Raw genomic sequence first — 15,148 nt, 5'->3', positions numbered from 1 at the left:
TTGCTTCTGTGCTAGAGATCAGGTAATAGTAGTAACTTCTTCTGATAGTGTGTGTTTTTCTGTTGAAGAAAATAGATGAAGAAAGAAATTGCAAAAAGGGATGCATATTCTTTTGACCAGAAAACAATTATTAAAAAGACATGTACTATAATTTTAAAAATATGTAAAATTTAGTAAAGGAATATTTTGGAACTGTTTTCTTGTTTCCTCATAGTAAAAATAGATAATTTTCTAGTTTTCTATTAATTCTAAACTAAAACATTTTAATAAAACTCTAATTAAGATTTTATTAGCATCTCCTTGTGATCTTAATATTGTTTATAAACAGCATCTAAATTTGAATATTAGATTGTCAAGTGAATAATCACAATTATAAAATCACCTTTGGGAAGCCTGGGTGGCTCAGTTGGTTAAGCGGCTGCCTTCGGCTCAGGTGAAGATCCCAGTGTCCTGGGATCAAGTCCCACATTGGGCTCCTTGCTCGGCAGGGAGCCTTCTTTTCACTCTGCCTCTGTCTGCCACTCTGTCTGCCTGTGCTCACTCACTCTCTCTCCCTCTCTTTCTCTGACAAATAAATAAATAAAATCTTTAAAAATAAATAAATAAAGTAAAAAATAAAATAAAAAATCACCTTTAATTATGTTGTTACAATTTAGAATCTAATAGACATAGATTTTCAAATCAGTAGCAAAGAAATATTTACTTGATAAATTCTGCAGAATAATTCAATTAATGTGTTCTAACCATGCAAAGAATTAATATCCTCAAATGTAACTTGGACTGAAAAGTTAAAAAAAAAAACTGAAACGATATTAAAATTAATAGATATTGAGAACACAGAGATATTCCAATGTCTGAAAGTCTCCTTTATGATGGAGACTTTGCCTCCGTTTTCAGATCAAGAGAGCACAGCATACTAAATACTTAACAGTAATTTGATAGTAAAGTATGCAAAAGACATAGTAGAAAAAAAATCATATTTTATTATATTAAAATGAGCAATAGGTATTTACCTATTTTCTTCCAAACAACATTATGTTACTTTAATGGTGTTCTATACAGAACTCTCAAAGACATATGCACATTTATTGTCAGATATTTGCCATCTTTGATGTCATACTTTTTTTATTAAGTAAATGATTATTTATTGACAATCATATAAAATTTATATTTTACCCATAAGTATATAATTTCCACATCCAAATATATTTCACAGAAATAAAAATCTCTTTTAATTTCCTTACTTCCTAGCTCATTAGACTACGATATTGGTTAGAACTTATGAATTGGCATTATTTTTGAAAATAGAGAAATTATGGTGCTGGTCCTGAAGAAGTAGGCCAACATGCATTCTACACCTGCAAGGAAATATATCTGCTAACAGCCACATAGTTTTGGAAGAGGATTTCATGCCACAGATTGGAACTCAGCCTAGCCAAAATTGAGTTCAGCCTTGTGAAATCTAAAGCATAGGATCCAACTAAGTTGTGAGCACACTTCTAACACATGGAAAACTTTTACTTATGATTTTAAATATTTTTGATTTAAGCCATTAGTTCATGGCAATTTGTTGGACTTTAATACATATATACAGCATATAATCTATGATTTCTGTTTAATTAAAAGTTGTATCACAACCTAAGTTTCCTATGTCTTCTTTTTTTAAGATTTTATTTATTTGATGGAATCACAAGTAGGCAGAGAGGCAGGCAGAGAGAGAGGGGGGTGGAAACAGGCTCCCTGCTGAGCAGAGATCCCAATACGGGGCTTGATCCCAGGACCCTAGGATTATGACCTGAGCCTAAGGCAGAGGCTTTAACCCACTGAGCCACCCAGGCACCCCAGTTTTCTATGTCTTAATATTTATGCCACTTTTTAGAGGGGTCAGACTTACTTCTTTACTTTGACAATTTTATTTACTAATAGTATTGTAAAATTCTCTTTCTTGTGATCTCAGATTTATAAAAACATAATATAACATAACATAACATAAAACATAACTTAACATACCATACCATAGCATAACATAACATAACAGTAAATAAATGGTCTAGTTGCCAAATTGATTTTTTTTCCATCATAGTGGTAACACATTCCTTCTTTATTTCTTACTTGCTCTTTCTTTCTTTCTTACTTGCTCTTTCTTTCTTTCTTTCTTTCTTTCTTTCTTTCTTTCTTTTTTCATTTTTTAAATCTATGTTCAGTTATCAAGCATATAGTACATCATTAGTTTTTGATGTAATGTTCCACAATTCATTAGTTGCATATAACTCCCAATTCTCATCATAAAATATTTTTTAATTTCATCAAATTTCACAAATCTCATAAATATTAAAAATGAGAGCAATGTATACCCCTATATATAGGAATCAAGATGTGACAGCAATGCAATATCTTAAACATAGAATAAGAAAACACTCTTGCATTGCTGTCACATCTTGATTCCTATATATAGGGGTATACATTGCTCTCATTTTTAATATTTATGAGATTTGTGAAATTTGATTAAATTAAAAAATATTTTATGATGAGAATTGGGAGTTATATGCAACTAATGAATTGTGGAACATTACATCAAATATGGTATTATAGAGGGCACGGCTTGCATGGAGCACTGGGTGTGGTGAAAAAATAATGAATACTGTTTTTCTGAAAATAAATAAATTGGAAAAAAATTAAAAAAAAGAAAACACTTATATGTTGCTCTCATTTAAAAAAATATTTATTTGACAGAGAGAGAGGGATCACAAATAGGCAGAGACAGGCAGAGAGAGAAGCAAAAGCAGGCTCCCTGCTGAGCACAGAGCCAAATGCAGGGCCAGATCCCAGGACCCTGAGATCATGACCTGAGTTGAAGGCATAGGTTTAACCCACTGAGCCACCCTGGTGCCCCTGTTGCTCTCATTTTTAATCTTGAATAGTTTTGCCAAAATTTTATTATATATATAATTTTCAAATTATTTATTTCTTTTCAGAGTAACAGTATTCATTGTTTATGCAGCATGCTCAGTGCTCCATGCAATCTGTGCCCTCCGTAATATCCACCACTTGGTTCCCCCAACCTTCCACCCCCTGCCCCTTCAAAACCCTCAGGTTGTTTTTCAGAGTCCATAGTCTCTCATGGTTCACCTCCCCTTCCAATTTCCTTCAACTCCCTTCTCCTTTCCATCGCCCCTTGTCTTCCATGTTATTTGTTATGCTCCACAAATATGTGAAAACATATGATAATTTTTTACTGTTTTCAAAACATTAGATTTTTGTTTATTTATTTTTATTTTTATGTTATTGCATATAAGACCAGTGCTCTTTGGCTTTTAAAATTCTCTTAATGTTATTTCTGTTTTCCCAGTTACTTATTTTCCATTCTTTTTTTTTTTTTACAATAATGCAAATATATTTTTTCCAATATATTTATTTTCAGAAAAACATTATTCATTATTTTTTCACCACACCCAGTGCTCCATGCAAGCCGTGCCCTCTATAATACCCACCACCTGGTACCCCAACCTCCCACCCCCCCCGCCACTTCAAACCCCCCAGATTGTTTTTCAGAGTCCATAGTCTCTCATGGTTCACCGCCCCTTCCAATTTACCCAAATTCCCTTCTCTTCTCTAACGCCCCTTGTCCTCCATGCTATTTGTTATGCTCCACAAATAAGTGAAACCATATGATAATTGAATCTCTCTGCTTGACTTATTTCACTCAGCATAATCTCTTCCAGTCCCGTCCATGTTGCTACAAAAGTTGGGTATTCATCCTTTCTGATGGAGGCATAATACTCCATAGTGTATATGGACCACATCTTCCTTATCCATTCATCCGTTGAAGGGCATCTTGGTTCTTTCCATAGTTTGGCGACCGTGCCCATTGCTGCTATAAACATTGGGGTACAGATGACCCTTCTTTTCACGACATCTGTGTCTTTGGAGTAAATACCCAGGAGTGCAATTTCAGGGTCATAGGGAAGCTCTTTCCATTCTTATGTTTATAATATTCCTTTTGAAACTAAGTATTTGCCTTATTGCTGAGATGAAAATTGATAATATTCAACATTTGGTATTGCTGGACTTTTATATTTTTACAGATTTTATTTATTTATTTGAGGAAGAGAGAATGAGGGGGAGGGCCAAAGGGAGAGGGAGAATAAAACTTGCATGAAGCAGGGATCCTAACAAGGGGTTCAATCCCAGGAAATTGGGAAGATGACCCTAGTCAATGTTAGATGCTCAATCCACTGGGCTTCCCAGGTAATCCTGGTATTTATACAATTTTATAGAAATAATTATATGCACCATATAAGTAGTTACATATAACAGTGCTTCATATCAATCAATTAAAATATTATTTTTGTTCTGAGACCTTCTTTACTTTTAGTTCTAATGAAAATATATTTATTTGACTAACATAGATACAAATATGATAGAATCATAGATGATAGACAGATAGCTAATAGGTAGATAAATAATACATAGATATGGATTTTAACTCCATAGAATCACTACAAAACACTGTAAAAATTTAAATTTTTTGAAAAAATATTTTGTTTATTTATTTATTATTTGAAAGAGAGAGAGAGAAGGAGAGAGAGTGAAAGAACATAGGCAGTAGGAGTCAAGGAGGAAGGGAGAGAAATATCTCAATCAGACTCAGTGCTGAGAGCAGAGTCCAAAGTGGGACTGAATCTCGTGACCCTGAGATCATGACCTGATTTGAAATCAAGAGTTGAATGCTTAACCAACTAATCCACCAAGGTGCCCCTTAGTTCATAAATTTTTTATCTTATTTTTATCATCTATATATTTTCTGATCAAATTTAATTGCAGAGCATTTCTACTTTTTCATTTGTCTCAAGCATATTTATAATTGGTTTTTCAATCATTTTTCTGATGACATAGTTAAGTGCTTTGTCACATAATTTTAACATTTACACCATTTTATTATTGGTATCGCTTTATTGTCTTTTCTTAGTTTTGGGATTTTCATTTTTATTGGTGTTATGAGTGAGTTGTTAATTTAAAGCTACACATTGAATTATAATAGCATAAGATACATGTATTTTATGTAAACTCTTGTGTTTTAGCAGAAGTCCTCTGATATTGGTCATATGGGTAAAATTGCAGTGTGATCTTGTTCTTGATAGTTAAGAGTAGAAACCTTCATACTGTGTTTGGTTTCTGTTAACATCTGGATGAGAGTGGAAGGTAATGCTTATTAATACTGGAAAGGAAATTTCAGGGTATATATATATATATATATATACACACACACATAATGATATTATTTAATTGAAAATGTTACTGTAGGGTAGAATTGGACTGAATATACCATTCCATGTATTCAAAGTACTTACTGGCACATATTTTATTTGACAGATATGAGTATATACATGTTATAAATTCAGTATAGAAATAAAATTTTCTTAGGATTCATGGCATTAAAAGAAATATTTTTACAATGGAAAGAACTAGGACCAGAGAGGTAAAAGTGAAAGGACATGTACTAAGTTAAGCTCAGTGATTTAAATGTTTATTAATAAAAGGTACGTTTTTGTCTTTTTCAATTATACAATCTCAACTTCATGTTTCCCTTCAATTTGTATCAAATGTATTTAGTTTTAATAGATTTTAATAGCATCACAATTAGGACAGCAGAGAAATTATTATATCTGTATCACAAAAGTTCAAGTTTAAGAAATATCTTATATCAAAGCAGATTTTCCAAGTGTAGAGAAAACAATACAAATCATTATGAAAATAGATGGTAAGCAAAACTAATTAAAGCCAGATTCCTTTACACCCTCAAAAACATATAGAAAACAATCTGAGGGGTTTGAAGTGGCGGGGGGTGGGAGGTTGGGGTACTAGTTGGTGGGTATTATAGAGGGCATGGATTGCATGGAGCACTGGGTGTGGTGAAAAAATAATGAATACTGTTTTTCTAAAAATAAATAAATTGAAAAAAATATATAGAAGCTTAATATTTAACTTGTTATGTAGTTTAAGACATATAAATTTTTTCCCTCTTGATTAAAATTTAATATTAAATAAAGCACACCACAGTCTATTTGTTGTGTTCCTCCTTGCAGAGGCCTGGTAATATATTTCCAATGACTTGGGAAAAGACAAAAGCAAAAAAGCAAGAGCGTGAGTTGTCGGATATTCATGCCAGGGCTACATGCCACTGATTACCACCCATTAATGGTTTTTATACAAAAACACACTCATCTGTACTGTCGTTTGCAAATATCTTCTCCCATTCCGTGGGTTGCCTCTTTGTTTTTTTGACTGTTTCCTTTGCTGTGCAGAAGCTTTTGATTTTGATGAAGTCCCAGAAGTTTATTTTCGCTTTTGTTTCCTTTGCCTTTGGAGACGTATATTGAAAGAAGTTGCTGTGGCTGATATCAAAGAGATTACTGCGTATGTTCTCCTCTAGGATTCTGATGGATTCCTGTCTCACGTTGAGCTCTTTTATCCATTTTGAGTTTATCTTTGTGTACGGTGTAAGAGAATGGTCGAGTTTCATTCTTCTACATATAGCTGTCCAGTTTTCCCAGCACCATTTATTAAAGAGACTGTCTTTTTTCCACTGTATATTTTTTCCTGTTTTGTCAAAGATTAATTGACCATAGAGTTGAGGGTGCATATCTGGGCTCTCTACTCTGTTCCACTGGTCTATGTGTCTGTTTTTATGCCATTACCATGCTGTCTTGGTGATCACAGTTTGTAATAAAGCTTGAAATCAGGTAAGGTGATGCCGCCAGCTTTATTTTTGTTTTTCAACATTTCCTTAGCGATTCAGGGTCTCTTCTGATTCCATACAAATTTTAGGATTATTTGCTCCAGCTTTTTGAAGAATGCCGGTGGAATTTCGATCAGAATGGCATTAAAAGTATAGATTGCTCTAGGCAGTATAGACATTTTAACAATGTTTATTCTCCCTATCCAAGAGCATGGAATGGTCTTCTATCTATTTGTGTCTTCTTCAATTTCTTTCATGAGTGTTCTATAGTTCCTCAAGTATAGATCCTTTACCTCTTTAGTTAGGTTTATTCCCAGATATCTTATGGTTCTTGGTGCTATAAAAGACCTCAACGTGAGACAGGAATCTATCAGAATCTTAGAGGAGAACATAGGCAGTAATCTCTTTGATATCAGCCACAGCAACTTCTTTCAAGATACGTCTCCAAAGGCAAAGGAAACAAAAGCGAAAATAAACTTCTGGGACTTCATCAAAATCAAAAGCTTCTGCACAGCAAAGGAAACAGTCAACAAAACAAAGAGGCAACCCACGGAATGGGAGAAGATATTTGCAAATGACAGTACAGACAAAAGGTTGATATCCAGGATCTATAATGAACTCCTCATACTCAACCCACACGAAACAGACAAACACATCAAAAAATGGGCAGAAGATATGAACAGACACTTCTCCAATCAAGACATCCAAATGGCTATCAGACACATGAAAAAATGCTCATCATCATTAGCCCTCAGGGAGATTCAAATTAAAACCACATTGAGATATCACCTTACACCAGTTAGAATGGCCAAAATTAACAAAACAGGAAACAACATGTGTTGGAGAGGATGTGGAGAAAGGGGAACCCTCTTACACTGTTGGTGGGAATGCAAGTTGGTGCAGCCTCTTTGGAGAACAGTGTGGAGATTCCTAAGAAATTAAAAATAGAGCTTCCCTATGACCCTGCAATTGCACTCCTGGGTATTTACCCCAAAGATACAGATGTCGTGAAAAGAAGGGCCATCTGTACCCCAATGTTTATAGCAGCAATGGCCACAGTCGCCAAACTATGGTAAGAACCAAGATGCCCTTCAACGGATGAATGGATAAGGAAGATGTGGTCCATATACACTATGGAGTATTATGCCTCCATCAGAAAGGACGAATATCCAACTTTTGTAGCAACATGGACAGTACTGGAAGAGATTATGCTGAGTGAAATAAGTCAAGCAGAGAGAGTCAATTATCATATGGTTTCACTTATTTGTGGAGCATAACCAATAGCATGGAGGACAAGGGGCGTTAGAGAGGAGTAGGGAATTTGGGTAAATTGGAAGGGGAGGTGAACCATGAGAGACTATGGACTCTGAAAAACAGTCTGAGGGGTTTGAAGTGGCGGGGGGGTGGGAGGTTGGGGTACCAGGTGGTGCGTATTATAGAGGGCATGGCTTGCATGGAGCACTGGGTGTGGTGAAAAATTAATGAATAATGTTTTTCTGAAAATAAATAAATTGGAAAAAAATAGAAAAAAAAACACACACACTCATAGTCCTAAAGGGAATTGCTTCTCTGTAGATCCATAGTTTTCCCAAAGGGTGATACACAATAAATTGAAAAGCATTTTATGTTCTTTGAAAATACAGGAGGAAGACTTCAAACAGGAATATCATCATTATTTTCTCCCTCATACTATGGACAGCAGAAGATCTATCAAGACAAAGAAGACATTGGGAATCAGCAGAAATCTAGAATTTTGAAACATAGCAGTTAAGCTTGAACTTCAGGGATTCATAAATTTGTAGAAACATAAGTAGAAATAAAAGCCTCCATAGGCTACATATGGCCAGAAAGTTACAGAAATGCACTTTCTATAAAAAAGTGGATTTCAAACAAGTAGCTAATACATACAGATAGAGCATTCACACACACACATGCACATACACACACATATTATATATACACATAAACACATTTACTTTGAAGTAAACATTTTAATTGCTTCAAGATTCCCCTCCTCAAAATGATCCAAGTTAGACAGAAGTTCATAGTCTTTGTCTACACAGCAGTACCTATGAAGTGTTATGTCTGATCCAGTCTTGGTAAAAATGATTATCCCAATGGACATCATTATGAATCAAAGGTATGTATTATTTTCTTAACCTGGGCATGAAATTAAATTAAAATCATATTTATTATAAAACAAAGAAAACCTCATTAAGCATCCTTGCCAGAAATCTCAGATCTAAAAAATAAAAGACACTGATGGTTCTTTTATATAAAGAGTAAAACTTGGTAATTTAAAACAAAACTACATAGCAAATAGATACATCTATTTAATCAAAATTTTAAAACTTCTTAAGCCTGTATTATCTTATATAATATGGTGATAACACCAGTACTCAAAGGAGTATGTTGATGTAGGGCATAAATAGGATCAAAATATAATACTCAAAGTAACAAGATAGTGCTAGGCACACCCTTGAATTTAATCAATATTATTATGTACTATTAGCAATAAACCCAGTTTAGACATGAAAGTTACACTGAAAACAAGCCTGGTGGTGGGTATTAAAGAGAGCATGTATTGCGTGGATCACTGGGTGTGGTGCATAAACAATGAATCTTGGAACACTGAAAAAATAAAATAAAAATAATATAAGTAAATAAAAATAAATAAATAAATAAATAAATAAATAAATAATTCCTCCACAAAAAGCCTCCACAAAAAAAAAAAAAAAAAAATTCAAACTCTCCATTTTTGTGGTAGAAAGGACTAGGACCAGAGAGAGAAAAAAATGTCCTCAATGAGAAAGTAAATTAATTACAGTGCTCGTTGTGGGACCATCCTATGTCAATTACACCATCCTGACTTCATGCTTTCCTTTAACTTTTGTCGATTGCATGTCATCTTTAGTTATTGCAGTATGGTTGACAAACAGGACATTGAAAGAAGCATTAGAAAAAAATATTTTTTATCTACATCACAAAAATTCAGATTCTAAATGTGTCTTCTCAGAAGGTAGTTCCAGGGAATAATCTTAGAAATAAAATATGCAAAGTTCTGACTTCTATCCTGGTGATGGGTATTAAAAAGGGCACATATTGCATGGAAAACTGGCTATGGTGCATAAATAATGAATCTTGGAACACTGAAAAAATGAAATTAAGTTTAAAAAATAAAGAAACAAAACAAAACAAAAGTTCTGACTTCTAGGGGAATTCCAAAAAGTAATTCTAAAATGATGCTATATTCCTGCATATTTTGGAAAAACTTACTAACCTCTTACTCAGCAGCATAGTCTGGCTGGCAAAATGGAGTCACTATATTAACATTATAGTGAGACAGCTTCCTTAATTGCCAAACACCAGAGCAGACATTTGACTTTTACAATCTCAAATTTTATCAGCTTCAAGAAAATAATCAATAAGAGATATTAGTTTAAAGTAGTCTTTATATCAAATTCTACATTATTTGCTATTATGCTACATGCAGTCATAATATATTTATGATATGCCTCAATAAATCAAAATATATTCATCCTTAGATGAGGAGATACATTATTAAAAGCCTTGATAGATTTCTTGCTTTGAATTAGGATTCACTTTTCTTACATTCATATTGATGCCACCCTTGTAATATGAGTCTTCAAATGTATTATCTAGAATGGTTAACTGCTCATCTACAAGAATCTGAGAAGGCTTATCATATTGGATAGAATTCAGTTGAGATCCTCTTTCTTCTTTTAAGAGGTAGTAAGAAATAGACATTTTATAGAAAATGACAAATGGTCTAAAGATAAATTTCTTGTACTTTAATAAAAAATGTGAAGCTTTTCACATTTAATTATTCTGTATAGCTTTTATGAAATATTTCTTACATTTTATTTTTTGAAGATACTGTAACTTATCACTGAAGAAAACATTTCTTTCAGTAATTCTATTCCTCGTTGTTTATATTTATCATTTTCACTTTAGTCTCAAACACATTGATCTAAAGTTGGCTTCTATTCTGACCCTAAAAACATTAGAAATATAGCTTGGGAATGAATGTGGTGCAAGATTTTCTGTGCATACATGAATACATGTCAGGGAGTAGGTACATAAGCAGCCAGTGAGTAGGAAAGTTGGAACATTCTCCCACATTCCATATTTCCCCCCTTTACATCTATAACTACTATTACTTTTTAATGGTAATTATATATCATATTTATTAATTTTCTGTCCACATTTTGCATCTCTTATCATAAATTTCATTTTTATTCTTTTTATAATGTATTTAATCATATAATTAAAGAAAAACATTATTTACTTTTTGTGAATAAAGGTAATGTGTATAAAAACAACCTCTTACAAAAACATTCAATGATTACCTCCTATTATTTGAAATTATTTGAAACTTTATTCTGTATACTAAACACTTTATTTGGAATATTGAACTAATAATTCAGGATATACTTTATAAAGATAGATATTTCATGTATCTTTCAAAAATATACCAAGGACTCATAAATGAAAGACTTTCCTCTTCTTTCTTCTTATTCTTCCAAATCTGCTCACTTAACATACATCAATATCACAAGGACTGTCACAGTGAAAAGTTCATAAACCCAAATATCCATGTCAGGAAAGTAAACATGTGCATGTCTTATAAACACAAAATAGATTAATTCTTACATAAAAAACATTCTTGGATAGGAGAAAGACTTAACAGGAATCTCATGTGTGTCCTTATTTCCCTTTTGTCCCATAGAGTTGAAAACATGACCAAACCCTCAGCAGGGATCGAATTCTTCCTCATGACATTCTTTGACACTAGAGAGCTCCAGGTTTTACATGGCTTTCTGTTTTTGCTCATTTACTTGGTGTCTTTTATGGGAAATCTTCTCATTATTGTCCTGATCACCCTGGATAAGTGTCTTCACACCCCCATGTACTTCTTCCTGAAGAACTTATCCCTTTTTGATGCCTGTCTCATTTCCATCACACTTCCAAAATTTATCCTGAACTCTTTATCCCACAGAAATTCGATTTCTTTCTCAGGATGCATATTACAGGTGTTGTTCGTGATCCACTTTGCTGGATCTGAGCTTTTCCTTTTAACTGCCATGTCTTATGACCGCTATGTGGCCATCTGCCACCCACTGCGCTATGATGTCATCATGAGCAGGAGAGTTTGTATGAGTATGACAGCTGCCTCCTGGTTTCTTGGGAGTATATTTGGGATCTTATACTCATATGGTACTTTCTCTTTATCTTTCTGTGGCTCCAGAAAAGTTCCTCAGTTTTTCTGTGATGTCCCCTGCCTACTGAAAATCTCTTGCTCGAAGTCTCATGTTACCATAAGTATTAGTGAGGCAATCGGGGTATTATATGCACTTTCATGTTTAGTGTCCATTGGATTTTCATATATTTACATTTTCAACACAGTGCTGAGAATGCCATCACAACAAGGGTGGTCAAAAGCCTTTTCCACTTGTATGCCCCATCTCATAGTTGTAACAACATTTATTGTGACAGGCACTATTGCCTATCTGAAGCCAGTCCCTGATCATCCACATCTTGTGGACTTTTTGGTTTCTGTGTTCTATTCTGTGTTGCCTCCTTCTTTGAACCCCATAATATACAGCCTAAGGAACAAGGAAATCAAGGCAGCTGTGAAGAAATTTCTATGGAAACTAAGTCATAATTTCTATGGGGAAAGATAATAGAACTAGAGTCTATAAAGCTAAATTCCTTGCTTGAATATATATAATCTTATAATCTAGTGTTGACATCAATATCTTGTATAATAAAGTATTAATTTTATTTAAAGGTGCTAAGATAAAGTTGACATGCTCATGCTTATTAATAACCATTCATTATCTCAGCAACTCCAAGAATAGCATATTAATTATGTAGTATCTGTGCATGTAAATTAAATTTCAGAAATACTATGACTGTTTTCCAAATAGCTCATTGGAAATATCTATGTACTATTTTTTGAATATGTGAATATATTACTTTAAATGACATAGAGGAACTCAGTAGATTTAATTGAATTAGGAAGCGTGAGATGGGATGATTATCCCAGACTATCCAAGGGTCCTAACCTGATCATGAAAGTGAAGTATTTCCAGACTTCGTTAGAAGGACATGTATTTAAGGAAATGTGGTCTTCCATTATGGGCTTTGTAGATTGAGAGAGGTCATGAGACAATATATAGACAGAGGTAACCTTTGGAGATGGGGGAAAAAAAAACAAAACGAAAAACAAAACAAAAAAACTAACTAAATAACTAACTAACAAAAAACAGAAACAGATAGTTCACTGGAGTCCCAAGAAAAGAATGCAGCCATACCAACTGTATCCTCATGTTAGCCCAGTGCGGAGCGTGTTGGATTTCTAAATTATACCACTTTAAAATCGAACATTATATTAAACCACAGAATTTGTGAAAATTTGCTACATAAGTCACAAAAAATTAACAAAAGCATTAAATACTTGTCTTCTAAAATATTTCTTAAATGAAAACTTCTTTAGAATATGAATACAGACTCTGAAACTGAAGGTCTTGATTAAAGGTAAAAAATAATAAAAAGAGCAGACAAATATCAAATGTTTATAATTTTGTAGAAAAATTTAGATTATATTGCTTTTTATCTACTAGATTTTATCTTTTATTTTACATGAAAATATCTATCCATTATTAATCAATTAATTAATGAATTAATTAATTAAATGTTTTTAATAATTGGTTTTAGCATTATAAAATTGTATTTTTAATATCTTCTTGAAACTAGACTTAATTTTTTACTTTTTAAGTTAGTTTACAACATTAAATTACTTATGTTTTTTCCACTAGTAAATTGTTTAATTCCTATGTGGTATTTGTATTTGAGACACAGTATATAAAGATTATCTACAGCTAACTGTAGAACTACCTGTAAGGGAGAGCATGAGCACAGTTTGTTGGGAAAAGCTGGCAGAGTATGGTGGCATGTGCTGCACCATGTGTCCCAAGAACAAGATGGTGGCCCAATATTTCAAGATGATCAAGAAGTCTCTCTGCCTACTTGTGATCTCTGTGTGTCAAATAAATAAATAAAATCTTTAAAAAAAAAGATGATCAAGAAGAACCTGCTGAAAGACAGCAAGAAGGTGGCACTGGAGGTGAAGTTGTTGCTTTTGGCTCTTGAGGAGTCAATGAAGAGCACCACTGTCAAGCAGATGAAGACCATCTATCAGAACAGCTACTGAGAGAAAGAATGTTGGCAGTACCATACCCATACCGTCCTCTGCAGCAACACCATTCAGTCCATCATGGCCATTGTCAAAGCTCTAGGCAATCTACAGATTAGTTTTAACAACCACTTCTGCACAGATAAGATTAGAAGCCAACAACTATGATTAGGCAGGCAGATACATCCAGAATAAGTCTGAGGACGTGAACAAGTGCAAGGATAACAGGGATCCATAACACACCTCACCTGCACTACTAACACCAAGAGCATGTAGTTGGTGTTTGATGCATTCACCAACTTCATTATAGACAAAAACCCGAAGGACTGGAACTTTTTCTGAGTCTTTCATCCTAACAGGATGAGCCACAATCAACTCTGCTTCCCACAGATCCTGAAGAAATTGGAAGTAGGAAGACTTAACTTCCCAACTGTCCCCCAAACCATGTGGGACACTTTTCCAATTTTCTACACTCTGTTATTGGGTCACTGAGCCCTCACTCATCTTCAGAGTCTCAGGAGAGAAGCTGACAAACACCTCCCTGTTCCAAACCAACCAACACTTGATACAGTAGTTGGTGCTGGGAATAATAATGATAACCCCTTCCTGGGCATCTGTTCTCATTTTAACCATTGTCTTGTTCTATGAGGGATAGGGGAGCACATGCTTAGTATTCCAAGTATTATGGATTGAGGGGCACTCACTTCTCTACATTGGGAACCCTGGCTTTGCTAAACACAAACCCCTGGAACAGCCCACAGCCAGTTGTTATTTTGTTGTTGTTGTTTGTTTGTTTTTGTTTATTTATTTTTTCATCATAACAGTATTCACTGTTTTGCACCACACACAGTGCTCCATGCAATCTGTGCCCTCTCTAATACCAACCACCTGGTTCCCCCAACCTGCCAACCTCCGCCCCTTCAAAACCCTCAAATTGTTTTTCAGAGTCTATAGTCTCTCATGGTTCACCTCCCCTCCCAATTTCCCTCAACTCCCTTTACCTCTCCATCTCTGGTTGTCCTCCATGCTATTTGTTATGCTCCACAAATAAGTGAAATCATATAATAATTGACCCACTCTGCTTGATTTATTTAACTCAGCATAATCTCTTCCAGTCCTGTCCATGTTGCTACAAAAGTTAGGTATTCATTCTTTCTGATGGAGGCATAATACTCCATACTGTATATGGA

General features: G+C 34.1%; 1 protein-coding gene across 1 annotated transcript; it reads left to right on the top strand.

Annotated features, from left to right (window-relative positions):
* Positions 1 to 11,499: 11,499 nt before the first annotated feature.
* On the top strand, positions 11,500 to 12,444 carry LOC122913091 (olfactory receptor 14K1-like). The gene has a single exon (XM_044259674.1). It carries the CDS (start codon positions 11,500 to 11,502, stop codon positions 12,442 to 12,444), a length of 945 nt encoding a protein of 314 aa, XP_044115609.1.
* The last annotated feature ends 2,704 nt before the right edge of the window (positions 12,445 to 15,148 follow it).

The sequence above is a fragment of the Neovison vison genome, chromosome 1, assembly GCF_020171115.1.
Source record: "Neovison vison isolate M4711 chromosome 1, ASM_NN_V1, whole genome shotgun sequence".
NCBI lineage: Eukaryota > Metazoa > Chordata > Mammalia > Carnivora > Mustelidae > Neogale > Neogale vison.
Note: the sequence above shows the minus strand (reverse complement) of the source record. Positions and strands in the feature narration are given on the sequence as shown.